The following is a 27,332-nucleotide window of genomic DNA, read 5'->3' as shown; positions in this document are numbered from 1 at the left end:
TAAATTTTTACTTTTCTTCACAATAAACTCATGCTTCCAAATAAATAAAAGTATAAACAGCATGGTCTTATAAGCTTTCACTGATTTCCAGAATGCTGGTCTGTCATTGTTGTCATTTATGCTTGCTTGGTTAAGTTTATGCAATAAAACATTTTGGTTAGGTTTACGAAGAGGTCATGATATTGGTTAAATTGAACATTTTTTTTATTGTTAACCACAACAGTCTTCCATTTACCCAAATGGGGTTAAAATGTGATGGTTCTTGCCAAAGCATGATCAAGGTTTAGTAGTGAGAACAGGTTAGTAAAAGCCACTCGGTAAGTGCACATTTGCTTGGATTAATATAGTTTGCTTAACAGGTTCAATAGGTTTTGGGTTACATGTGTATTGTGTGGCAATATTCTGGATCAGTTCCCAGACTTTGTGTTAAAGTAATGCTATGTAAACAAACAAAGGGAGAAACAATTTGAAAATTTTGGAGCCTCTGACAACACAAAATCTCCACAATGCAACACCAACACCACATCACACTGTAATATTAAAAATATTAGCTAGCATTGGTATAAATGACTACATATCATTCTACTCTCTGAACCTTAAGATATGAGAGTGAGTGCAGCCTGGACAGGTGTACACAGACAAACAGGTCTCTGAATTAATTTAACATTTAACTCTGTAACATAACAGTCTATGGGGACTGACAAAGATTGATCAAGAAGTTACCTTCAGACCTCAAAAATGAAACCAAAAGTCCCCAAAACCGCTGTTCCTCTACCTCCCACTAGGCTGGTTCTAAGAGGACTAACGTGTCCTCTTAGAACCAACCTAACGGGATTAAAAAGCACATTTTACAGAAATTTTACATTTTGCACAAAAAAAAAACCAAAAACCAATCAATAAAAATGGCAGCCCCTATCTCATAAAAACTCAGAGTGGATTAAATTATTTTATACCTCATGTATGTGAATGTGCTTTTGGTTCACTTTAAAGATTTGCCTAACTTATATTATCGCTTTCTATGTGGTACAGACATCCAAGAAATCTGTGCTTCATTTGTGGTGAGTCAAAGTTCCTCTATTTTACAAACCTGTTACCCGAGCACCAATTAGCAGGTGGATCACATCTGTGCAGTGTATGCAAGCAGCTGCCAACCAAGCCAGCTAGTTAGCTGATCACTTAGCAATCCACCTTCTCATCCAAACATGGTAACTTATGGCTTTAGAAAATACACAAAACATGAAAAAGCTTGCACTGAAGCTTCAAAACCAATATTGATCTTGTTTCTCGCATGAAGACCTCAGGAAGATAGGAATCATCAGCAGGAGGTACTGTTTTAAAACATATATTTATAGATTTGTTATTAGCTGTTTACATAACAACTTTAAATTTCAATAAGGAAGCGCCTATGATTTTGTTGCAGCCCTCCAGCCAAAGATAAACCTGACAAAACCTTCATCAGTTTACTCCAAATAACAATCAGATTGTCGTTTGGGATTGGACTGGTGAGATATTATGTTCCCAACAATAATGTGTCCCGTATTTCTAGGAACTGCAGATGAAATATAATTAAAACATTGCAACAATCATGTGCACCCTAATACTGAAGGAGAAACAAGTGTGAGAGTAATAAGGATGTTAAAGGCTTTAAGTTGTACTAACATAACAAGTGCAAAGAAACCAACAGTAGAGTGATACGAATGTGAATCGAGCAGTTTGTACACACCCACACAGTCCTGAGAGGAGTTCTAATCAGGCAAAGAAAGTGAAAACACCTGTGTGGGTGTAACATGGATGTGGCTCTAACTTTATTTGAAACAAAACCAATTAAACCCAAATAAAAAGTTGCTCCGTTGTTCGATAAAAAGGATGTCAGGAAGTGTAAATGGCCCGTGGTGTTGTGTTGAGACTATAGGCTACTGGCTTTCCCCCTGCAAGAACTACCTGCAGGGGGAAGGCTATGGAAGAAATATAGTATCATCAGAATTCAAGTATTTTTAGACATTGAATTAATGACACTGAATTTTTATCCTCCAAATTTCCCTGCAAAAATATTCACCTGCAAAAATTCACCTGCAAAAAATTCACCTGCAAAAATTCACCTGAAAAAAATTCACCTGCAAAAATTCACCTGCAAAAATTCAACTGCAAAAGTGATGAACTTTAATGACCCAAGCCAGAGCAATCAGCACCAGATCGAGTCGAGTGGCTCTCGGCCAATTAAATTACGCTGTTTGATCACATGACACCGTTAGCCAGCAGTTTGTCTCCTAAAAGAGAGCTGTTTAGAGGTGAGTGATTAAGTTTTTCTCCTAAATAGAGATCATTACAGAACGCCTAGTCCTACTTAAAATCCCATTTATTTTTATTTTATCATCTACTCGAACTAAGGAAAACGTTTGACTAACTCAAAGACAATTTCCACGCCTCCCCTGCCTGACTGCAGAGGCAGTTTTGAATTTAGGAGCAGCAAGATGGAAGCAGCAAACCCTGGCGATTCTCCGGTAAGTATATTGTTTTTTATCTTCAAGTTTGTCTTTTGAAACGTTAATTTTATTTAAATCCGTTGCTCACGTATAAAGTACACAGACGGGGTCTTTGCTCAACTCGTCTGAGGCGTGTCTCACTAAGCGCTACATGCTAGCATCCTGCTAACCGAGCTACCCTTTACATGCTGTGCTTTAGAAAATAGGATACTCGTTAAAAAATACTCCGCAGATATTGATAGATAGACGAACACTGCAAATATAATGTTGTAAACGAAAACGGCCTTTGGTGAAGGGGTAAAATACACCATGAATAAAGCCATAGATTGAATGGCTGCCATGGTTGCAGAACGGCCTGATTTAATGACAAGAATGGGGAAGAGTGAGGCGAAGTGAACCAAAGCCACAAAACACGGTCAGACAAGGCGGCAAAAGGGCAGTGATCTGTCCGTCAGTATGAAGTTGGTGTGTGCTTTGGTGAACAAAAACTCGAGACCGGTAGCAGGAAGGTGGGAGACTCGTGTTTCACTGGAATAGTGGTGAATTAAAACATCCTTTGTTGGGGACATTTAGGTGTAAATGCATCCATAAAGGTGAGACAGAGGCAGACCAGACAGTGAAGAAAACAAGGCAAACATTAGAAATATTAAAACGGAAATATAGGGTTAATATAACATACAATTGGGGAAAATGTAAGGAACACAATGTAAATGATATTGTAAAGTCATTAAAACAGCATACTCTGATTAAAAGAAACAGATAATTGGGTAGGAGGAGGATGATGATGATGATGATGATGATAATAATAATAATAATAATAATAATAATAATAATAATAATAAAAAAATGTACAAGATGGGTATGTATACTTGTAGCCAGAACTTAACAACTATAAAGTTGTAGCATGTCAGTACCTTACCCCATCCATTATATCCACACTTTCAGAAAAGGATATGGTCAATATCTTTACAAATACTATCTAAACTTAAACTGGATATCCCCTCTGCTTCTTCTGCTTCTCGTATACACCCTCAGGGTTTGTGATCAGCCAGCGGCTGATGTGATCATTAATCCTGTAAAATAATATTCTTTCGGTTTATGAATCTGTTTGCATGGATTTCTTAATCTGTTTCCACTGTTAGCAGAAGTTGTGCATGCAGTTTTGGTGTGCTGCTCTCCAAGACTACAAGCTGCGTTAAAGTTGGAAGTAACTGGCCGATGTTCCACTGTTGAAGATAGCTGTGCCCATTTGTTGCACATTGTGGGTATGGAGAAGTTGAGGCCCTTGCAGGCTACCCACAATTTCCCCAAACTGAGCGATTATACATCTTCCTTCCATATTTGTATCTTGTGTCACTAAAAATAATTTTATTTAATTTTATACATTGATTAATGACCTGCAGAATCTCCTTATCATATTAAGTGATTCATAATTGTCACTTTATGCTTTCTCCATCTTGAAAGTGATGACATCCTTGCATTACATCCTTTAGGTTCATTTTCTGCAGGCAGGTTTCTGACAGAGAACAGGCAGATTTACACTATAACATGCAGCGTTCTATAGATGGATACATAAAGAAATGAAAAATTACATGTATGTGCTAACTTTCTAAACACTGTTACATTAATGATTAAGTAGATAAAACATTTATGTCAGCCTTGGCTCATAGTTCATTTAAAGACAAGAACTTTGTGTGTGTTTCAGGTCCTGCACTCTCAAAGACTGAATGAACCAGCATTGCAGCCATGGGTCACTGTGAGCAGCCATGGGTCACTGTGAGCATCACAGGGAAGGTTGAAGCCGCCCACTGCAGCTGTAAGGCCGGAGTCACGGAGACCTGCACCCACGTCACTGCTCTTCTGTTTAATGTAGAAGCAACAGTGATCTGTGGCACAAGGACTGTTACAGATGAACCTGCATACTGGGTTTTGCTGGGTAATATGACCAAGATACAGCCAGAGGTTGGCCATAAGATAGACTTCTCCTCTTCAGCTGCCCAAAAAAAGGCTCTTGATCAGAACAAACAGACCATCTGTAGTGACAGGTAAAAGGAGCCGTCCTCAAAAAAGAAAAATCCCACCTGCTACTGTGGAGGAGTTGTCACTGCTATAATGCCATCATGTTTTATCTAGGGGTCTAGATTTATGCCTATAGTGCACTGCCATGTAAATAATTTGCATTTACTGAATGAGTATCACTGTTCAAAAATTGAATAAAGAAACAAACTAATTTTTGCCTTTTTTTTTTTTTTTTATTAAAACCACTTTATAGAACATCACATCAGTTACAATGTAGAATCCATGTCACTGGAGCATTTTGATTCAATAAACAGTAAAAAGGTGAGCTGTGAAGACCAAGGACAAGTGCAGCTCACAGGTTTTCTATCCAAGGAATCCCAGAAGATTGCATGGTGTCATTGCCCAGCAGTTGTTCGCAGGACATATGGACTCAATCCCTCACACTGAGCAGCATGAAGTGACAGTGCAGAGGAAAAACTCCCCTTTAACAAGAAGAAACCTCCAGCAGAACCCGGTTCAGTACCAGCAGCCATCTGGGTTTGGAGGAGAGAGACAGACACAGAACTACCAAAAGTATTTTTTTTTTTTATGTGATTGACTGTTGTTGTAATTCAAGCCCTGAGTGTAGAGCAGGTAAGATGTAAAGTTGCATCCTAAATTCCATGCTCATGCAGAGTGTTTAGTTTATGACTTTTTCACCTGGTCATTTCTTGATGAACAGATGGTCTTTTAGGGTTGACCAAGCTGGTACCTTGACTCTGTTCTCTGCAAGATGTTGCAAAAAACAAAATCATATGGAGACAATATTGGACACAAAATATATAACAATTTAGTTAAATGTAGCATTAACTCATAAGTCTTGCTAAAGTAAACCTTGTATTCTGATTCATCACAGCAGCAGTTCAGTTGGATGATGTCAGTAACTGCAGCAAGTGTCTTGCTGACTGAATAATTACATCTTGCATAATCTGAAACAAACACATAAAGACAGAAACAATTTATAAATTAACGTTTGATAAAATCTAAGAATTAATCATTTATTAGATACCAATATGAATATGTCTACCATAAAACTTGTGTGGAGCGAAGTTACATTCAATCAAGATGGTCTGGCATGCTACAACTTTGTAGTTGTTAAGTTCTGGCTACAAGTATACATACCCATCTTGTACATGTTCTTTAACATTATTATTATTATTATTATCATCATCAAAATCATCATCATCATCCTCCTACCCAATTATCTGTTTCTTTTAATCAGAGTATGCTGTTTTAATGACTTTACAATATCATTTACATTGTGTTCCTTACATTTTCCCCAATTGTATGTTATATTAATCCTATATTTCCGTTTTAATATTTCTAATGTTTGCCTTGTTTTCTTCACTGTCTGGTCTGCCTCTGTCTCACCTTTATGGATGCATTTACACCTAAATGTCCCCAACAAAGGATGTTTTAATTCACCACTATTCCAGTGAAACACGAGTCTCCCACCTTCCTGCTACCGGTCTCGAGTTTTTGTTCACCAAAGCACACACCAACTTCATACTGACGGACAGATTACTGCCCTTTTGCCGCCTTGTCTGACCGTGTTTTGTGGCTTTGGTTCACTTCGCCTCACTCTTCCCCATTCTTGTCATTAAATCAGGCCGTTCTGCAACCATGGCAGCCATTCAATCTATGGCTTTATTCATGGTGTATTTTACCACTTCACCAAAGGCCGTTTTCGTTTACAACATTATATTTGCAGTGTTCGTCTATCTATCAATATCTGCGGAGTATTTTTTAACGAGTATCCTATTTTCTAAAGGGTAGCTCGGTTAGCAGGATGCTAGCATGTAGCGCTTAGTGAGACACGCCTCAGACGAGTTGAGCAAAGACCCCGTCTGTGTACTTTATACGTGAGCAACGGATTTAAATAAAATTAACGTTTCAAAAGACAAACTTGAAGATAAAAAACAATATACTTACCGGAGAATCGCCAGGGTTTGCTGCTTCCATCTTGCTGCTCCTAAATTCAAAACTGCCTCTGCAGTCAGGCAGGGGAGGCGTGGAAATTGTCTTTGAGTTAGTCAAACGTTTTCCTTAGTTCGAGTAGATGATAAAATAAAAATAAATGGGATTTTAAGTAGGACTAGGCGTTCTGTAATGATCTCTATTTAGGAGAAAAACTTAATCACTCACCTCTAAACAGCTCTCTTTTAGGAGACAAACTGCTGGCTAACGGTGTCATGTGATCAAACAGCGTAATTTAATTGGCCGAGAGCCACTCGACTCGATCTGGTGCTGATTGCTCTGGCTTGGGTCATTAAAGTTCATCACTTTTGCAGTTGAATTTTTGCAGGTGAATTTTTGCAGGTGAATTTTTTTCAGGTGAATTTTTTGCAGGTGAATTTTTGCAGGTGAATTTTTTGCAGGTGAATTTTTTTCAGGTGAATTTTTTTCAGGTGAATTTTTGCAGGTGAATTTTTTGCAGGTGAATTTTTGCAGGTGAATATTTTTGCAGGGAAATTTGGAGGATAAAAATTCAGTGTCATAAATTCAATGTCTAAAAATACTTGAATTCTGATGATACTATATTTCTTCCATAGAAGGCCAGTGTAATCTTAACACAAGCTTGTTTTAACCAGCCTGTGTGAGCACATACATTTTTTACTAAATGGGCAGTGTGGCTGTTGAGTGTTTACTGGTGATACTCAGACGGGGGATTCTCGGTTAAGATTAAAGTTGTCTGGTCTATACAGGCTTTCCCAGCTCCAGGTTGGGAGTGCATTAAAAATGGCTAGCAGGACTTTTTCTTCAAATATTTACTTTACATTGTAATTTACAGGATAATTTATGAGAATATAAAAGTGTCAGGCCCACATTGTGTGTACTAGATGCAGTAAATATTAGCTCAGTCACACTAGAGTGAAAATAAGATGGCAGCCTGCTTAGAAAAATTGGTGGCTGTCCTTTGATTGCTTTCAATTTTTTCACATTTGGTGAGCACTTTTGATCCCATTTTGATTGCGTGGGTCATTCCTAGTCACACAATCATGACAGATGGGTGAATTTTTGGAAATAATTGCAGTCAGATTTAAAAATACAAACAGATTGTCAACACGTTACAGTCAGTCTCCGCGAATGAGCACAAATTGTCTGCAATGCGTCTCTTTGCAGCAGGGAAGTCAATTCGGTTGCAAACCAGTTTTGTCCTGGTTATATTCCTATATAAACCAGGTTTCTGAGCTCCTATGACAATTTGCGGTTAAATTGCTGTCCTGCAGCAACTACATCAGTATTTCTGGAGGAATATAAAGTCCTGGCTAGACTCTATATACGTATGTAGATGACAACAGATGGCAACACCTTTTCACTGATTTCTTACAGCTAATATTATCACAAACAGACAATTTGATCCCAGTCAACTGGAAACTGATAGCAGACTAACTCCATCTTATTGTTCTGTTTTATTGCCATCAGACATGGCAAACCTGGTCTTGGCTTTAGAATCAACATTTCAAACATGCTCATAAACATGACAGGTCCAAAACATTAAAAGTGAATGCTGTCTAGCTGTTGGGTGGCACATTCTTACTCTTTGACGGCGCAGCCTAATATTAATTGTACCTAATCTGGATGAAGCCTAAAGCAGTCAACGATGTTTTAATGCCCTTTGCCCAGGTTATAACCCCTTTACGTACTTGTTACGACTGTGATCGCAATCATATGTAAATTTGAGTGCGCAGGTGCTCCTCCGTGGTTGGTGCATCCAGGGTGGATGGCTCGCACCGATTGGCTGAGGACCGGGAGGCAGCGAATAAGAAGAGACCGCCAGGGACTGCCATGTCATTCATCCTCGACCCAACCCAAACGGCAGACCGTTCACCGTGTCACTATGGTACTATGTTGGTTAATGTAAGACCATGTAGGGGTGGACCGCCTTTTTGTTTGATCAGTTTTCTCCTGTTTTTGTTAGGCAGGGAGGAAAGTGATTGTCGTTTGGTTTAGTTCTTTTGAGTAGGTAAGTTGTGTTTTTTCCTGAGATAGGCTACATTTTGTTTGTTGTTTTGGCCTTGGGTTCACCCTGAAGTTATGGTATGCTCCCTTCCTTTTTTTAACTGCACTCGTTGTAAATAAATCACTGTCACGAAATATTAAGTGTGTGACGTGCTGCTTGGGGTTGGACGGGGATGGATCACCCTTTATGTTGTGGTCTGGCCGCGCCATAACAGTACTCATTTGGTGACAAACATCTTAAAGTGGATATAGTGTCAATTTAGTTGAACAAGAATGTTAGAAAACACAGTTCTTCTCATTTTACCCCCAAGAAGAGGCCACGTGCCATCCATTTTCTTGACTGGGAGCTATCCCAGCTAACACTGGGGGAAAAGCAGCATACTCTTTGGATAGCGTGCCAGCTTATCACAGGAAAAAATACACACACACAAGCAAAACTACAGCCAGTTTAGCATCACCAATTAATCTAACCTGAATGGTTGACCTGTAGCAGGGAGGTGGAAAAACCCACAGAAGCACACAGAAAGACTCCAGGTGAACCCAGAACTTTCCCCCTAACCACTTCAATCCAATTTCACCATAGGTGAAGTATAAAGTACAATTAAATCACAGCAAAGTGGCTCCCGTTGCTTGGTCATCAGTGATAAACTTTATGGTACGAACCGTATCCGCTAATATGCCAGAAAAACAGGATGCTGCAAAGTAAATGATAAACAAGGGAGAATTTTACATGTTTTAGGGGAACAGTGCGTGTGTGAAAGGCTGCCGGGAATCGAAGATGATTTGAATGGACGCATGTTTCACAACCATCCACAAGAGGCGGAGTCACCCATCCACCCAGCGTGCAGTCTTCCTGGAAGTTGCTGTAAACGGTAACGAGCATACACTCATGCAGTGTATAAAACCACTAGGTTTGGGATTTAAACCCTGTCTCCATGGCAATTGCTGCAATGATGACAAATTTTCTGTTTCAATAAACAAAATGGCAAAAAAAGAAAAAAAAATCCACAACTCTGTGCGTGTGTGTGTCAGGATTTCACTGATGCACACGTCACATGTGTTACACTGAAGGGGCACATCAACACCACAGGACATTTTACACGGTGTGCCTCACAGACAGAATGAAGCAGAATTGGTTTGTCAGAGTTTGTATTTGCAGTCTGCAGGATCAGACTTTAAGTCAGCAAAGTACTTCAGAAGACGCTGCAAATCGTGAAATGTTTATTTGCAAGGCTACCTGCACCTTGCAGCTCATTCTCCCGAGGATGAGTCATCCACAGGCTACATACAGTACATTTGAGGTGAGCTTTGGATAAGCTCCTGGAGGAGAATGTAGAGGGGCAAAGAACACTGCTGAGCCATCACAGATGTACTGATTTTCTGTCACATTGTTTCACAACAGGAGACATTACCTGGTAAAGGAAACTGTAAATCTCACCCATCCTTCCCCTCCCCTTCCCTCACGATTACCACCGCACAAGGTCCTGTCAACAGTCAGATGTGTATTGATAAAGAGAGCCAGATATTTGCTGTCACATCTTTTTTCTCTCTCTTTTCCTCGCAAAATATGCTGGCTGAATCAACTGCAGTCAGAAATGAAACGGTTCTGCAACTGCTGGGTGATCAGCGAGGATGACAAACACATAACCATATATAAATAAAATCAGATAAATCTCTGCTGCACTTATCACCATCACCATCATCCTCTCTGTGCTCCAACATGATCAATCGACAGGCTTTACAAAGTCAACAAAATCAGCAGCTCTCAAACCCCAGCACTTTGTAATGTGTCCAGCGCAATGTTCCGTTTATGAACTTGCTTAGTCCCTTAAATGTTTTAAAATAGTGCAATAGTGCCTACAATTAAACCAAGAGGACCCATTCAAATGAAAGAGAGAAGAGCACTAAATGCTCACACTGGAGTAGCCAGAGTGCAGTCTTGGATAAACAACCTAAACAAATGATCAAACTCACAATTTTCAGAGCACCTGATGAATACATTTATAAACTCTTACCTTGTCTAGAGTACTACACCAAACCACCTTTTAAACCGAAGCACGTCTCCAAATGTGCTACACTTCAACAAACAATACAGGCGAGTTTATTGTGTTGTTAAATCTCTGTTCCTTTGCTTCCCACAGTGGGATTTACTGGACACAAATGTGCACGGTGTAAACAACCATGTTCACATCCCTGTTTTACATGCCAAACCTGGGTGCATCCCAGGAATTTCCATAAACCCCATTTAAATATTTGCATTAGGCATCACGGGACGGGCCAACGAGCAAACGCAAACCTTTGGTGCTTTTCTTATGCTATGTTTTTGTCTCAAAAAAAGAAGTGAAAAAAATTGAATGAATGAAAGTTTCTTTTATGCTATATATGACTAAGAGGTCACAGATTTTTCTTGTGCCCCCCCCAGGTGTCACAGCCATGTGATTCAAGGCCAACAGAGGAAAAACAAAAGCCAAAAAAAAGATTAGTGGTAAAAAAAAAACCAAAAAAACAAAAACAAAACAAAAAAGGACAGACACTGGTGGTCAGCGCTCCACTCTGACATATTGCTTTAAGATATCAGGTCATCTAATTAGACAGGGGGCGAAAAGTTCACAGCTGTGACGTGCGGCCTTGTGGGAGTCAGGAACATTGCAGGAGAGATCATACGGTTTGCTTTTATACTGAGCGGTCTGCTCATATAATGGCAGCCAAACAAAACAGAAGGTTTCCAATCAAAAATGTATTAAGGATCATATTAAATGCAATTGTGATTTGTGTGTGTGAGATGGTGTGTGTGTGTGTGTGTGTGTGGGGGGGGGGGGGTTAGCAGGTTAAATGTGGCAAATGCTTCACAGGCAAATGTTTCATGGACAGCCAGCATCTTTGCTTTGAGCAGCCCTGTCTGTTGTCTGCTTTTAATCACTCACCTCTGACTCTGCATGAGGTTCACTGAAGGTTATTATGCCTGTAATGAGGAGCAATGAATAAAGGAGTAAAATCTAAATTCCTCTGTATGTGCTCCAGTCAGTCTGGTGATGAGACTAAGACAGGTACTGGTGATAACATGATGGCAATCAATCAAAAAAAGAAAGAAAGAAAGAAAGAAAGAAAGAAAGAAAGAGAAAGAAAGAAAGAAAGAAAAGAAACGAAAGCACTCCTTCTTGAGGGCAAAATGCTATTAAAGTCCCTGCCATCTTCGTTTAACAGTAACAAAAATAGAGTTAACAACTTTGTGACGCATTTGCACAGGGGTGTCTTTTACTAACAAATGACAACACATAGCATGTAATGTCTCTCAGGGAGGCGAGATAAAACAATGGGTCCGACATGATCTGAGATTCTACCTGCAGTTGCTAAGCAACACCCACCTCCAACCTCTCAATCTGTCCCATTGGTCAGCAGGAAAAACGCACAAGGCGTCCCATTGGCTAAGAGAAAGTTAATAAACTTTAGCCAGAACCTGCCTCCCTGTGTGCGCACACACACACACACTCTCTCTCTCTCTCTCTCTCTCACTCACACACACACACACACACACACACACAATGAAGAGATTCTTGTGAATGAGAGCATGAGAGGGTGTCAGTGCTTGCGCAGTACAGTGCTGATATATGCATTGAGCTCCTGAGCTAAAAATAAAGATCACACCGAATGCTGTGCCACTGGAAGTTGCAAGACTGAATTCAAAGTGACAAGTCTAGTTCTCTCCAGACAGAGCAATGAGGTCCCACCCTCATAATAGATCCAGCAGTTTTTTTTGTCTTTGGTTTTTAGTATAGATTTCAAACAGAAGCATGTTCCCAGTGATTCACCACATTTCATCAGTCTAAAAATGTAACACAGGGAAGCCCAAAATATCTTCAAGGCACAACTTTAAAGTGGCGTTTAGCAGTACTTTCCAAAAAGAAAAAAAAAGAAAAAAAAAGTAGCTTCTTATAAGACCATGCTCAAGTATATTATAATGTATGTCTCTTAATTAAAAAAAATAGATATATATAGATATATATCTATATATATCTATGCTGTATTTAGCTTAAAAAAACTGGTGTGGCAAACGTTGGATACTTATTTCGTTTTTACTTTAATCCTGAGTCTCTCTGTTACATATCTATTTCAGCCATTTGTTTTTTTTTTAAAAATGAATTTAAGCTCATTTATCTGTTATTCTTAGCTAAACAATTTATTCATTAGTTGTAGCTGTTTAAAAGAGCTCGACACAAATAAAGAAAACACAAGCAATTTAGGAAACGATTTCACAGGTTTCACAAAACATGTGCATCATTTTAAAAAGTGAGAAAATAACCAAGTACAGAACCAAGTTGAAAATTGCCTACAGTGCATTGGCGCTGCACAGCGCTAACGCATTGACGCCGTGCAGCCCCACACACGAGGCAATCCGCGTGAACTCGCTAACGGAAATCTGCCATGTTAATGCGGTTATGGCGTTAACGTCATTTTAACGAGATTAATGCTGATAGCACTAACATAGTGAGTCAAGAAGAAACCTATTGCATTTTCAATTACAGTGTAACTAAGGGAGAATTCAGGGTCACCTTATCTATTAGCATTATCAAAAAAGTAGTTTTAAGTCTTATCCTAAAAGTAGAGAGGGTGTCTGTGCTGAATTCAAACTGGGAGCTGGTTTCACAAGAGAGGCCTACAATGAATTAGTGCATGACAGTAAACTGATAAGTAGTTTTCTTTTCAATGCAGTCCACCATGATTCCTTTATTGACCACTATCACTCTAACATACCTTCTGTATAAGAAAAAGACTTTTTTTTTTTTATGTATGAGGCAACACCAAAGTGATTTGTATCTCCACCTGGGGATCTTTTGCTCAGTATAAAGGAAATCAGCAGCTATATTGACATAAGCAGAAAACTTGATGGCCCAAATATGAAAGAAAAAAGTAGTCATATATCAACATTTACAGACAGCTTTGCTTTACATGCCTATTTGCAGCTGTTAGATTTATTTATTTATAAATGCTCCAGAGAGACCTCTTTGGTAAGGAAACTTAATTCTCTGATCCTGTGATTTAACCCTAACAGGACAAAGGTCCCTTGTTCAAATCCATGCTAGGGCCATTCTGTGCTCTCTGTGCATATGGTTGAATGCCTTATCTTGCTGCGAGTGGTGCTTAAACCCCATATGAGAGCCACTTTGACATATTTGCCTTACTTGTATGAAGCCTGAATTAAGTTGCCTACATTGGTGTTGGAGTGCAGCCTAACTTTGTGCATTGTTCCTCCTTACAGCCAATACTTCCAAACAGTAACAATGTGACAATTGTGTTACGCTTTGAAGGACAATTGTAAATGGTCTGGCAGTCTCCACCTTTTCCATGTGTTCTTTTTAAACATATTTTTGGCAATTGAACAAAAAACAAAACAAAAAAAACCAAACAGAGCAAAAAACACCCAAACACAACACCAAAGTACTTTCATCTGTAAAGATAGCATCGCTGGAATCACGATCTCTTTCCTAAAAGCATATGAATGTTATAGGAAGACAATAAGAGTTATGTGTGACTCACTCCTAGCTCAGTTCAATTTTGCCTGCCATTGTATTTTTCACCTTCTCTGAGGCCGTCTGATGTCACTTACTTAGTGTTGGAACATCTTGTAACTGAAACGTCATTGAGAACCACATTCACGCGCAGCATCAATGGCACAAAAAGCAGATATTACTTTCTTTTTTACTTTTTTTTGATGAAAAGGATCTTTTTATTGAAAAACCACAGATTCTCTTACAAGCACTTTTATTATGAAATATCTATAAACCCATGTTATTACCTGTACAGGATAAAAATAAGAAACACAAACAGCTCAGAGTCGAGCAGTTTCGATGTTATTAGCTGCCCTGGTTAATGTGGTCACCTAAAAGCTGATCACCATTTGAAAATAGATCAAAGTACATAATGTACAAAAATATCTGCAGGACACACAGTGATTTATCCATTTTTTTTCTTTTTGCTGTTAGTGTGAACATAACTTTAATAATACAGGTTAAAATACAAAGAAAGGCTCCAAACTAATACAAATCAAGAATAATCTGAATGTTCTACAACTGCCCATACAATGCTTATGTACAAGTGAAAGTTCACTTCAGTGCAAGGCTGAAAGGAAATAAAACGCGACTCAGTAGAACTTTTATCCAATTACATTTAGCATTTCTGCATGATTGAGCACTTTCTTCTAAGCTTTGGAGAAAAAAAAGATCTTCTAAAAACACCAATGAGGATGGAAAAGGTTCAGGGTCGAAAGTGTTTTTAAAAGGCGATATGACTTGAGCTCAGTGCTGCCTCACATGCGTTTAGCCACTCGTTTCAGCTGCTGAGATGTTTTATAGAAAATGGACTTGGGTTTCTGCGGTTCAATGAGGTTAAGATATCCTTCAGAAGCGCTCCTCACAACTCTCCGAGGCTTGTTCTCTGAACCTGAGGAAGAAACACCAAACAGAGGATATGGTCAAGAATAAATAAAACTGTACTCCTCTATTCCCGATGGATCTCAGTAGCATTCGGTTACTGATCGCTAAATTCATATGTAATGTGATGAAATCAAAGCATCCTTCTGGTTCACATGTAGAGCAGAATTAATTCTGGAGTTATGAGAGAGATGCACAAGTCAATAAATGCGTTTGGTCTTTCAAAGCAATATCTGGTGTCAATATACACTGTGACCGTTTGCTGGGTCAGGCATTCAATGTTCTGGCTTTACAGTGTGTGTTTGTGGATGTCCTGTTTTGACACTTACCAACAAAACGATGCACTCTGAGTGGCCTCTGGGCCACCAAGGAGTCTTTCTTTACGCGCTTTGCTGCATGTGTTAACTCTTCTCTGAAGCTGCTACAGCACAAAAAAACAAAAATACAAAAGAAAAACAGAAAACGTAATCAGGGCCAGAAACTCAGCACTGTCCTGTCAGAAATGTCTGTTGTCACTTTTGTGGCCATTTTAAACAGCTTTAAGAGCTTAATTGGCCAAAAACACAGAGAGGTATATTACCAGTTAAACTTTCGCTTCCCTTGTGCAGCAGACGTCATACTCATGTAGGTCGGGTTGGTGCGTCTCGCTTCTTGGAGCGGTGCGATCTGTTGTCTGTAGAGCAAAGGTTCATGTTACATGACAAGTCTGCTGTTTGGCACATTTCCCTTCAAATCCACCTCACCTATCTTAATTTTTGTTGTGTATTTCTCAGCTTGATATCTGGTGTGCATGCAATCAGAATTTGGATATACCAACTTTGCTGTCAAAAAGTTGGCTTATGCAAAATGAGCATCCTACCTCATTTTCAACAGTAAATCAATGATTTTTGGTTGGGTGTGGCTCTTTTTTTTTTTTTTAAAACAGGACTCTGTAATCTTGTGGCAAACTGATCTTTCTTTTTCTTTACGACATCACTTCAGTTCATTGAGGTTTGCAGATTTTCATTTATGCACAGCTCTCTTAAGGTCTTTCTGCATCATTTCAGGTTGAGGTCTGGACTTTGACTGGGCCGTTGCGACACCGTGATTTTTCCTTTTCAGTCATTCTGCTGGAGATTTGCTGTTGTGCTTGGGATCATTGTCCTGTTGCTTAACCCAGTTTAGGCCAAGCTTTAGCTGACAGATAGATGTCCTTACATTTGACTCAAGAATACTTCGAAGTTCATGGTTGACTCAGTGACTGCAAGGTGAACAGGTCGTGTGGCTTTAAAACAAACCCAAATCATCGCCCCTCCGTGCTTGCCAGCTGGTACGAGGTGTCTGTGCCAATATGCTGTATTTGTTTTTCACCAAATATAGCTTTCTGCATAATGGTCAAAGTTCACCACTTTGGTCTCAGCTGTTCTAAGGACATTGTTCCACAAGCCTTGTGGTTTGTTCTGGTCAAACAAGTAATATTTGTTCAGTCTTTTTCTAATTGTACTGTTATGATCTTTAACATCTAACATGCTAACTGAGGCCTGTGGAGTCTGACATGTAGCAATTTTACTAAAGACTGCACAGTCTGACGTTGGGGTGAATTTACGACGAGGTCTGCAGCGGGGAAGATTGTGATGTTGTGTTAATGCATACCAGAATGCGCTGCTTTTATTAAGGTGTTCATATATGGCAAATTAATTGTGGATGTTGCATTAACCATACGTAAAGCTCTGGTCTTTTTTCCTCCATCTAGCAGCAGCTGGAGGGCAAGTGCTCTCTTAAAGGCTGGATTAGCAATGATGGTAAATGGCCTGCATTTGTATAGCGCTTTTCTAGTCCATAGGACCCCAAAGCGCTTTACACTACATTCAGTCATTCACCCATTCACACACACATTCACACACTGGCGATAGCAAGCTACATTGTAGCCACAGCTGCCCTGGGGCGCACTGACAGAGGCGAGGCTGCCGGACACAGGCGCCACCGGGCCCTCTGACCACCACCAGTAGGCAAACATGGGGTTAGTATCTTGCCCAAGGATATTTGGCATGCAGCCAGGATGCAGCCTGGGATCGAACCACCAACCTTCTGATTAGTGGCTGACCTGCTCTGCCACCTGAGCTACAGCCACCCACAATATGATATTTATTATTTGAGGAAAAAACAGCTTGTCATGATGCAGTGTATTTGTGCTGTAGTGAAGATGTTTTGAAACCAGGCAGATTGTTTGTGGAGCCATTTCATTGTTTGAGGTGATGCGTTTTGCTTTTGAGGTTGGTCAGGAACAAATTTATCCAACAAGTAAGAACGATTCTCATTTTGTTTGGCACTTCCAGCCGAAGACACAAGGTCACTGCTCAGCTCAGTTGACTTAAGCCTCTTTGCCCAATGTTCCACTCTGAAGACTTGGTGCTGGTGAGAATAACTCTACTCTCTATCTTGTTTTGATTAAAGTCTGAAGGATTTACCAGTTGTGGGTGGTTTAGTTACCGTGTGCTTTGAAACATTTAGGGGATGATTTTAAAGATCTTGTGGAAAGAATTAAAAGGCTGCATTAGTACTTGTAAACCAGCTTTTAAAAATGTAATTTGTTTAACTAATTCTGTTAAGAGTCTGACTCATACAGTTTAACCCACTGTGCTTCTGCTTCTGTTTTTGTAACATTACCAGCTCGTGTTGAGAAAACCTGTTTGGTGGATGAATAAAGGGGTTATAGATCAAGTATTTTTTCAGCTCTCACTCAAGACTAGCAAGAGAAATCGTGTGCAAACTGTGCAAAAACCTAATGTGGAAATGTGCCTGAATGTTGCACCAGGGAGTTGCCGTAGCACGAATGCTGAAGTTGTTTTGCTGTCTTATACAATAAAAAATTAAGCTCTACTGTAAGATACACTCACTGAAAGCATAGATAACAGCTGAAACAAACATTTGCCGTTAAAATTAATTTTTTTTGTTTTTTTATTTTACCGTTTGGTGGTCATCTGATTCCCCTCCATGGCTTTGTTAGGTTGACCCGAGACGTCTGTGGACGTTGATGCTTGACACGGACTACTGCTGCTTATTATGATGGTTGCGTTACTTGCAGCTTGGTCTTCATTGTCTATAACTTCAAAGGTCATGTTTGGATCCATGGCACTGGAGGAGCCTGGCAGCTGGGCCTGGGTGTTTTTTTGACACGGTTCTGGCGTGCACTGGAGAGGAAACATGTCCTCCTCAAATTCTTGGCTAGCAGCAACTGTGCGGGGGCTTTGCGGTGGAAGTAACGCAGATAAATTTCTCCTGATGGGCATTCTGGGAAGTGATTCCTGTGCCACATCTGTTTGATTTCCTTTGCCTGGAAAACCAAACAGCAGCAGTAAAATCAGTCCAAATCAGAAGACACAATAATAAACAACATTATTCCCACCAACAGGAAAGATAATGGCTGCTCTTATTTTTATCAGGGGCCTAACATTTTCTTAAAACAAATCTAATTATTTATATATTTGTTTTTTCTGTTTTACTGATACCTTTTTTGATATCTTTAAAAGCACCCAGACTCAGTAAAGAAAACAAAAAGGCGTGTTGCATCAATCTATCAACTCAGCAAATATCTGATCAGATTCTGATGAAAACTGCGGGTTGGTTGCTTATGCATGGCACTGTCAGTGCTAATCAAAACACACCCACACAGCCCTTTGAAAGCAGATTGATTTTTTTTTTCTTAAACTGTTGGAACTCTTAATGAATATAATTAAAATAAACTTTAACTTTGTTGCTTATTTGGTCAAATTTTGTACAAAGCATTTCTCAAAATTGTTGAGACCAACACATTTCAATGACTGTTAAGACCAACCCATTTCATATACGGATTCTTATCAAAAAAACTAATATTTGAACAGTCACAGATGGTCAAACCTGGACTGAGAAAGTGGAAAAAATTAAAGTGGAATGCCCCTGTATACTGCTTCCTGTTTCCTGAATTCATTTCCTATGCACACACTGTGTATCCAGAGTTTATTGCTCCAGATGCCGTATGTGTTTTCAGCCGGTCACATGATGGAAGAGGATGTATGTCAGCAATGTCCCATTTTATTCCGTGACTACAATGTTTGCTAACAGTATTAAAACCACCTCTGCAATAGGTTATTTATATTTTAGAACTGAACATTTTGCAGCGTCATTCGACCATTTTCCACACGTGGAAGCGCACGGAAAGGTTATTCCCCCCGTATGGACTTGATCGACACTTAGCAACTGAGTGTACCTTTGACGATTACTGTGTTTGTTGACTATTTTGTCAATAGACCTTTGTATCACTTCTTAGACAATAATTCAAGCCTGTGGCCTGCCCCACATTTGGTCCTTGAGAAATGATTGGCAACAACTAATAAGCTGACATTATTTCGACCTTTCTTATCAACGTGTTCCTCACAACTGCGGGCCTTGGAAGTGAAAGCAAATTAAACCACTTTAACGGTAAACACATTTCTTCCCAAATGATGCAGTCCCCAATACTCTATCAGTTATACGCGCTTAAGAGTAAGCCCTGAGCTAAAGAGTGCAATTTAAATAATGTCACAGAGAAATTAGACCGTTCCCTTAAGTTACACTAAAAATGTGATCACTGGTGTTGGAGCCATTATGCACAGTTCCCAACCTGTAAACATTAACTCTACAAAGTCAAAACTGAGGCGTGCATTGTTATTAAAAACGTGGAGCTTAAACACATAACAGTAGCTACAACTGCTGGTGTTGTTCTGCTTTGTTTTTAACAAATTGATTTAAAGTTACATTCTGAGAAAACGTGTAGTATTTTGTGAGAGAACCTGACCAATGCTCTAAGAGGAGTACCGATTCTTGTCAGAAAGTATGACAATGACCTCAACTGAAACACAATTTGGGTGAACAGTTGAAGCGGCCTGTATGATGCTTAGTTAATACGAAGGGTTAAATGTGTCAGATTCTGGTCAATTGGGTTTAGAGACCAGATGTCAACCAGAAATTAGCCCTCCCAGGATGGCTGATGGTGTTCGCTGGAAGAGTGACTCCGAAAACCTTAGTCAATACGGGCCTAGAGACTGTTTGGGGAGAAAAAAGTGCATTCCCTGACCAGTTAGTGAGTTGTTGCAGGGGGTTACTTGCTGTTATAATAACTATTATTGTGTAGTATTTCATTCACTGTGAAAATCAACCTTGAAATGAATGCTGATGTGAATTCGACTAAATATTAACATATGTCCACCTTTTTATCCAAATATGTTGTTGTATATTATTTTATATCAAGTATGTTTATACAGATGATATTTTCTGAAGCACGTTTTTGTCACATTGATGTATATCCATGTCGCAGTGGTGCATTTAAACACAGCAGCAAGAACAAAAACTTTTACAGGCTCCATCGCAGAATGAGGTTAAATCAAGGTGTCTGCATCCCATTAGCAGTAGTTACACTCATGGCATTTCCTGTAGCAGTGTGGTAGGGGTGAGGGAGGAGGCTAAAAGGGAAAGAAGCCAGCACATAAAGGAAACGAGAACACTAAATGCAAAGGTGAATGACTGATTTATACATTCCCCTAAATATCAAATGCAATATTTAGCAAATGTGAGTCAGACTTCAGACACCACACAGAGTGAGGAAACGGTGATAAATAGACCTTTCCTGTGGCTGAAGTTGTCCCCAGCAATAAATGGCAGCAGAGTTCCTTCAATCACATATTTTTGGCTTGTAGGGGATTAATACATGCATGAGTTGCTATTTCTGGTGGAGGCTGCACTGAATTAGGGTCGCCTGGTTGCTGCTGCCTGTTTTTTATAGTGCGCCTTTTCTGGTTGGTGGAGCAGGGGAGTTTACATCTGTTGACGTTTTTTCCTGCCCTGCTGTGGATCTGCATTTTCATGAATGAAGCTCAAGAGGGATTGGGAGGGTTAGATGCTAGACAGACACAGAAAAACATTTGAGGGTAGGAGGGAAAGAAAGGTAGAATGGAGGGAGGGGGCACACTGAAAGATGTTTGAAGAAAAAAGGATCTAACGGGTGGGGTTAAAAAAAAAAAAAAAAAAGAGTAGATGGGAGAATTTAGAAACAAGATCGAACAGAAAGATATAAAAAGAACAGCCTGTGGGAGGCAGTGGGAGATAGCTGAATGAAAAATCACAGAACTATTAATAAATGCATCTGTGGTCTTATAATTATTAACAGTAAAAGGCTGAAAGTCTCTTTTACTGTGATCACGTTTGTGTAAATTGCTGCTATAAAGCACTCCACAAAGAGTTAACGCTCCTTTGAAACCACAACCCTCTCTAAAACCGATGAAATTTGATTGGCTTTGCGAGCTGCAGGGTGGAGCTATTTTTCTTAACATGCTGCAGTGACTTCCATTAAGAGCCGAGGAAGCAGTGAGGGACTGACAAACAGCACCATGAGAAGATCAGAGCACTTTGTCTGAATGCTAAAAATAAGCCACCTTAACTTAAAAACCTGTGCCATTTCATCTCTGTATCATTATGTCTGTAAACTGGAAAAATGCTTTTTGCGCAGCACTCGTGTGTATATAACACGAGTGCTGCGTGCATATATGACATGCATGTACGACTATTGCCTCTGGACTGAATCCAAGATGGGCAGAGTTGTTTTTGAAGGATGCAAGTGTGCGTCAGTAAGTGCAAGTGAACTGAGATGAAATTGCAAACTGTACATGATACAAATGAAAGAAAAATAGTGATGCAGTTACTAAGCACCCAAATTACACCACTCATATGATGTGTCATGTGAGTGGTGCCAATCAAGCTGTTGGTTAGTCTCAAAAAGGCTTGCATGCACACCTCTACTTGTCAGTCAGAACATTAAATCCACTGGCAGGTGACGTGGAGCCCAATGATCATCTCTTCGCAAAGCAATGTCCTGCTGAGAAACCTGGGTTTTGGGGTTGATGCTGCTTTTAGTGGATGGATGTAAGCCATAACATTACTTGGATACTACTAAAATTCTTCAGAAAGACACAAACACAGCAGTGACGTCCACTTTACTAACTTGCAGTACTCGAGGTTAAGTCTAAAAACTTCCTGTATCTGTTACTATGATTGTGTTCTTGTTCACATTTTCTGCCTCAGAGGTTACTACTTAGTGGACCAAACCAAACACTGCCGCAGGCCCAGCTCAATCCCCTCCCTTTGCAGCGACGCTCCCAGATGACCGCTGCGTACTGGAAAATAATACAGCCTGCCACATCAGGAAAAGCCGAAGACATGCAACACAGTGTCCAAGTATTCTCTGGGACTCCCGAAACCCTGATCCCATCGGCCGTTTGTGTAATGCACCAGAACAAGCCACGCCCCAAAGGATCTGGCGAGTATGCACTGACGGATTAGTGACTTTAGTGGTTCGAGATACTTTAATGTACCTAAAATTCCTGTTTTTTGTTCATTGCTATGTGCATCGTTATATACTCAATTAAGAAAGATAACTGTATCCATTGGAGTTTTTCCATTAGATGTACCCACAGTTTTCTGGTTGTGTCTAACAAAGCATTAAAAGGCAAAGGTTGTCCATTTAAGTCAAACAAATGCAGCATGTGTGCAGACAGGAAAAGGTGCTGCTATGTGGAACTAATAAGAGCAAATGGAAAAAAGAACAATAAAACCTTGTTTGACCAGCAAAGTATAAAGACTAGTCATGGTCAAACAGACCAAGCAGAGAGTGGAGCCTTTTATATCAGAAAAACAAGTCGGTGCACTATCAGAGCTCGCTTATTACAATATATTGCAGGGAAATTTAATAGAGGTGGTGACAAACTCCCTGATGCCTCCATATTTCATTTCCATTCAAGAAACTCTGGTCATCTGGCAGAAGTATTTTCTTCAGACGTAACATTTCCCACAATAAGTTTCAATGAAATGTAGACCACCTGCAGTAAATATCATTACAGGCAATTTGAACAGCCATATTTCACAAAGATTTTTGTGTGACTTTCCCCTAAAGGCTCTGCATGTACAGAGTTCCCTCTAGAAAACAGCTTGCGAGCATTCAGCTCATTTCATTATTCAACTTTTGGCCGGGACAGAGGGTCAGCGGCGCAACTATAAATCACATTATATTACGTGTCTGATTTTTATTGTGTATTTTATGGCTCTGAACAAGTTCTTCACAGCTAAACACAGCAAGGTAGAAATGAAGGCGAACACATCAATTTCCAGTTTACATGGTAATTAATAAAAAAACAACAACAAAAAAAACAAAAAAAAAACAAACACTTTACCAACTGGTTTCTGCTTCCGTTATACATAAAACTGTCTGTTAATTTGTGTTTGAGTAATTGATGGTAAAAAGGTGATGAGGGGGAGCACAAATAGGTGAATGACTAAAAGTGAGTAGGATTAACAAGTACGCAGGGACTTTAGAGTAATTACTAACCAGAGAGCAGAGCTGACTTACCTTTTGGTGATGGAGAAGGATTGCACAATCTTTTCGCGTGCCTCTCTGAACCTGTGAATAAAACTTTCAAGTGTCATTAAAACACTACAGGATCAATTTTCTTAGATTTTCTTTCATACAATGTAACATTTTCACAAGTTTTTTGGTAAAATCACATGGATATATATTTTAAAATTGAGTGAGATGATTCACTGAATGCATTCGTGACAAAGAAGAATACGAAGGTGAAACATTTGTGAGCGCTTCTTATCCAATTTTCTCTGTGAAGGCAGCGCAGATGTTCAGTCAGTAACAAATCGTGATTCTATCATGGAAGAAAAAAAAAAAAAAGGCAATCTGGCTAACGTAAAATGTGCAGGACAAACAACATTTTAAAAAACAACTTTGTCAAAGCCAATGCATGATGCACGAATGTGGCAGAGATGTGAAGTCAGGAAAACAATAGCGGCATAAACCTCCAACTTTTATTCATAATGAATTCCCCAAAGAACAACTTCAAGTGTTTTGGCGTGTGTACAAAAACACCTAATAATCATTTACAACCGAAACTATAACCCAAGAGAGGCTGCAACGCCGCTATTCACGAGTGATCGGATTCCTCCTTTTACTGTCGACGTATTTCATTAAAAGTCACCAAAAACGAAAAGTAATACGATACTGAACATGCAAGCAGCGGCGCAGACAGCCAAGTCAAAATTTACTGCATGACAAACAACAGACAACCATCAAAGTAAGTGAATATTGTTGGCCGGCTTCAGTTCATGCTCCACTGTCTGTCATGGCTTATATGTCACGAGGGCCCAGTGCTGCTAGGTCATGCAGAGATGACAGTTAAAAATGAACTGTGCCGTCTCGTGGGTCCCGCCACACACAATAGACCTGGACTAATGCCATAAACACTCCCCCTTACCAGACTACCTTATAGCACAACTGAATTTTTATATTTGATGCTGTAATAAAAACTTGCTTCTAGGTGTCACACATGTAGACTTGGTGTCAGAAGAACTTGTGATCCGAACACTGGATACGCTCAATTGTAAGACAAACTGGGGAGGTACGGGATAAGCATTAACATATGTGAACCTTACATCCCCTTTTCAAAATGTGTTACACTAAATAATGACAATGTTACGTTAAAAATCACAATATACTGAATTCTTTAAAGGTTAGTATTCATATAATGATACGCACTGAACTGGAAACCTTTCACACAGATGTTACATGTCCGCACTTACCTTAGTATCTTAAGTCAATAAACTGATACTGGCTATTTGATTGATTAGTGTAAATCCAGCTTGAGACACCCCAACACTCTTCTGGCATAAAAAAAAAAAAACTCCTGTATGGATTTACTGAAGGGGTGCTGTGGTAATTACAAACAAGATGTGGATGAAAAAACCTAGAAGCTTCCTTTTCATAACACAAAACTTTTCCTCCCATAAATGACTGACACAGGCTCATTTAGCATCAAAACCCTTCTCTTTATTTCTCTCTTGCTCTCTTTGATTGCTTCTGGTAGAAGTGAGATTGTCAAATACACCTGAAGAACTGGGTAAATGTATCTCCCCTTATTTCTCCAACTGGATTTTGTGCTGTTCATAATTTCTGTATTCCCCGGTGAACTAAAAACAAACATATTTAACGTTCATTAGCATTACTTGCCCTCCTCTTCACGTATGCAACCTAGTAGCCAAAGAGTGAATAGGGTGGTAAAAGTGTGATGACTTACTGCAGGGGCTATTCTGGTGGTATTGCAGATGTGTGAAAGAGAGGACAGGTGCCAGCTCGCTGCGGAGTCCAATTTTTCCTGCCTCATTTGTCTCCTGTGACTCCACACAAATCCCTCCACCTTTCTGCTGCGGCCCCGCCCCTTCCTGGTCAGCCCAGACCACGCCCCTCTCCCTCAGCACAAGGTGTTCGAGTTCTTGGTTGTCCGTCTCGTCAGCTTCTGTGGTCAGCCCGGCTCCACGCAGCGCAGAATAATGCCGACTATAAGCTGGCAGCAAGATATTCACCATTCTGAAAAGAAGCGGGAAAACGATCTTTCAAACTTCTCCGGGTGTGCCGCAGTAAGAGTTCACTTAATTCAGAGTGAATTCACTCTGGCCCAACCTACTTTTGCATGCGCTTGTTTTCCTGATCCTGCAGGTTGGTGAGCTTGACCATCTGCTTGATGTGTTGTTTGAGATCATTTACCTGCAGCTCAAATCTGTGGCAGTGTAGCTTCTTCTCTAACACCTAAACCAAGGGGAGAATTGAGGTCAGACAGCAGAAGTGACAAGTCAAAAGCCATTCTAACATAAGTACTCTGGAGGGCAGAATTAGAAGAAGAAAAAAGAAGAAGAACCAAGAAAAAAAAAAGATGGCAGAGGGGTTAGGATACTAGGGAAAAGACACAAAGTTCATCCATGTTTCACCAGAAAAGCTGTCAACTCGGGGTAAGGAAAGGGAGGGGAAAAAGATGGGGAATAAAAAAAGAAAAAGAAAAAAAAGGGAACGTAACTCTGACGTAAAGAAACTACGAAACAACAGCAGAGAGAACATTTGACCGGGTGGATGCGTCATAGTTCTGGGTCAGTTCCTGGAAGAAAGGATAAAGCAGAAAAAAATAACATGGACATGGTTTTAGGTAACTGGCTGCTGTGTGAGGGATGAGTAAAGGGTATTGATTTATTCTCTTCAGTGATCCACGAGTGAGCTAGAGAAATAAAATGAGCACGGTTCTAATTACTGGGAGAACAGATGGGAAGAAAACAAAGACAGTCACGACACCAGTAGAGACACAGCCCACCTTCCAAAATAAACAAACAAAAAACACCAAGCAGTGAGTTTTGACGGATGTAACCCACATTGTAAAGTTTTTCTCTTCATATAATCGTGCTCACTTGTCTTCCAAGTTATGTAATTAGGTAGTGTTACTTACTATTTGGCTCTACTGATCAAAGACTGACAAGTATTAACAATCTTGATTGCGTAAAATGATCAGAAATACTTAATAAATAAACAAATTAAAGGAAGATAGAAGTTGATTCATGTTTGCCAGTGAATTGCTCTTTTCGTACCGCCAGTTAAACCCCCCCCCCAAAAAAAACAAACAAACAACGGGCCAACGAGTTCAACTCACCTCTGTGGTTTGATCGTTCGACTTCAACAACCTAATCTCGTTCTCGACGCGGTGAAGCCAGCCGTCGTTTTCCAGGAAACGCGTTTCTGCCTCCTTCAAACGCTTGCAAATGTGTTGCTGCTGAGTCCGTAAGCTGGCAATCTTCCGCTCGTGCTTACAAGTGGCCTGTTGAAAAACACATCAAACGGTAACATGGATTGTGTTGTGCTCGTATTAGAATTACACACCATTAACTGTGTTCGTGGTCTGAATAATTATAGCTGCGAACAAGCTGTTTTTTTTGGGGTTTTCTGGTTTTGAGCCAATGTCGGAAACAAGTTGGGTCAACAATTTGAATAAAATAAAAGACTAAAAACATACGCACATAGTCAAGTACACAGGTGTGGTACTAAACACTTCTTAAGAATTCTCTTTTCTATTTAAAATGCTATCACAGCTGAGAATAACACTGGTACACACACACATGACAGAAAAGAGCCAGGCACTGATGAGCAGTGACCCTTTCCCGTAGTGGCGTAAATGAGAGACTGAGACAACTACAGGGAGCGGAGAAGTAAAACGATGAGTCAGCAGCTGTTTTTCTGCAGGGATGATGAAAACTGTGGATAGCAGAGTAAGCATCAGCTACCTTCTCAGTCTTTTCCTTGGCACAGAGGTATTGGACCTGCAGGTTGTCCTCCTCACTGTAGCGCTGGCGCAGCTCATTCTCCTTCAGCTGTCTCTCCAAATCCAGCTGTTCTTGCCTGATTTGGGCTCGGCTCGAGAAGATTCGCTGCAGCGTTTCTGACACCCTGGAGACAGAGACTTTTTCATTAGAAGCTTCAGCTTAAAATGCCAAACTTTTTTTTTTAAAAAAGCAATATGAATTGACCCACTTGGTGTGT

The 27,332-nt window shown here is 39.9% G+C and overlaps 1 protein-coding gene and 2 long non-coding RNA genes across 8 annotated transcripts in view; 1 reads left to right on the top strand and 2 right to left on the bottom strand.

The window, feature by feature from the left end:
• Positions 1-2,137: 2,137 nt before the first annotated feature.
• LOC146678745 (uncharacterized) lies at positions 2,138-4,713 on the top strand. The gene is made up of 2 exons (XR_014911351.1): positions 2,138-2,501; positions 4,189-4,713. It is a non-coding gene; the product is annotated as an uncharacterized LOC146678745 (long non-coding RNA).
• Positions 4,714-4,747: 34 nt separating this feature from the next.
• On the bottom strand, positions 4,748-6,817 carry LOC146678744 (uncharacterized). Of its 4 annotated transcripts, none has more exons than XR_014911349.1 (4): positions 6,687-6,811; positions 6,474-6,586; positions 5,376-5,470; positions 4,748-5,267 (listed from the first exon to the last, which is right to left on the bottom strand). It is a non-coding gene; the product is annotated as an uncharacterized LOC146678744 (long non-coding RNA). The 4 variants fall into 4 exon arrangements; XR_014911350.1 differs by having other exon boundaries at positions 4,774-5,267; positions 6,474-6,531; positions 6,687-6,772; XR_014911348.1 differs by having other exon boundaries at positions 4,778-5,035; positions 5,202-5,267; positions 6,474-6,817.
• Positions 6,818-14,609: 7,792 nt separating this feature from the next.
• kif18a (kinesin family member 18A) overlaps positions 14,610-27,332 on the bottom strand; it is a 44,331-nt gene continuing 31,608 nt past the window's right edge. For 2 of the 3 annotated variants that reach the window (XM_085402729.1, XM_085402727.1), the window contains exons 10-18: positions 27,077-27,239; positions 26,449-26,613; positions 25,441-25,562; positions 25,054-25,343; positions 23,325-23,375; positions 17,879-18,245; positions 15,513-15,605; positions 15,262-15,353; positions 14,610-14,942 (exon numbers count right to left, since the gene is read on the bottom strand). In XM_085402729.1, the coding sequence (XP_085258855.1) occupies positions 14,809-14,942; positions 15,262-15,353; positions 15,513-15,605; positions 17,879-18,245; positions 23,325-23,375; positions 25,054-25,343; positions 25,441-25,562; positions 26,449-26,613; positions 27,077-27,239 (1,477 nt within the window). In that variant the 3' untranslated portion in view covers positions 14,610-14,808. The remainder of the gene's footprint in view (positions 14,943-15,261; positions 15,354-15,512; positions 15,606-17,878; positions 18,246-23,324; positions 23,376-25,053; positions 25,344-25,440; positions 25,563-26,448; positions 26,614-27,076; positions 27,240-27,332) is intronic. The other variant, XM_085402728.1, reaches the window with a different exon arrangement.

The sequence above is a fragment of the Rhamphochromis longiceps genome, linkage group LG1, assembly GCF_057381845.1.
Source record: "Rhamphochromis longiceps isolate RC_006_pf linkage group LG1, R_longiceps_female_GT1.1, whole genome shotgun sequence".
NCBI lineage: Eukaryota > Metazoa > Chordata > Actinopteri > Cichliformes > Cichlidae > Rhamphochromis > Rhamphochromis longiceps.
Note: the sequence above shows the minus strand (reverse complement) of the source record. Positions and strands in the feature narration are given on the sequence as shown.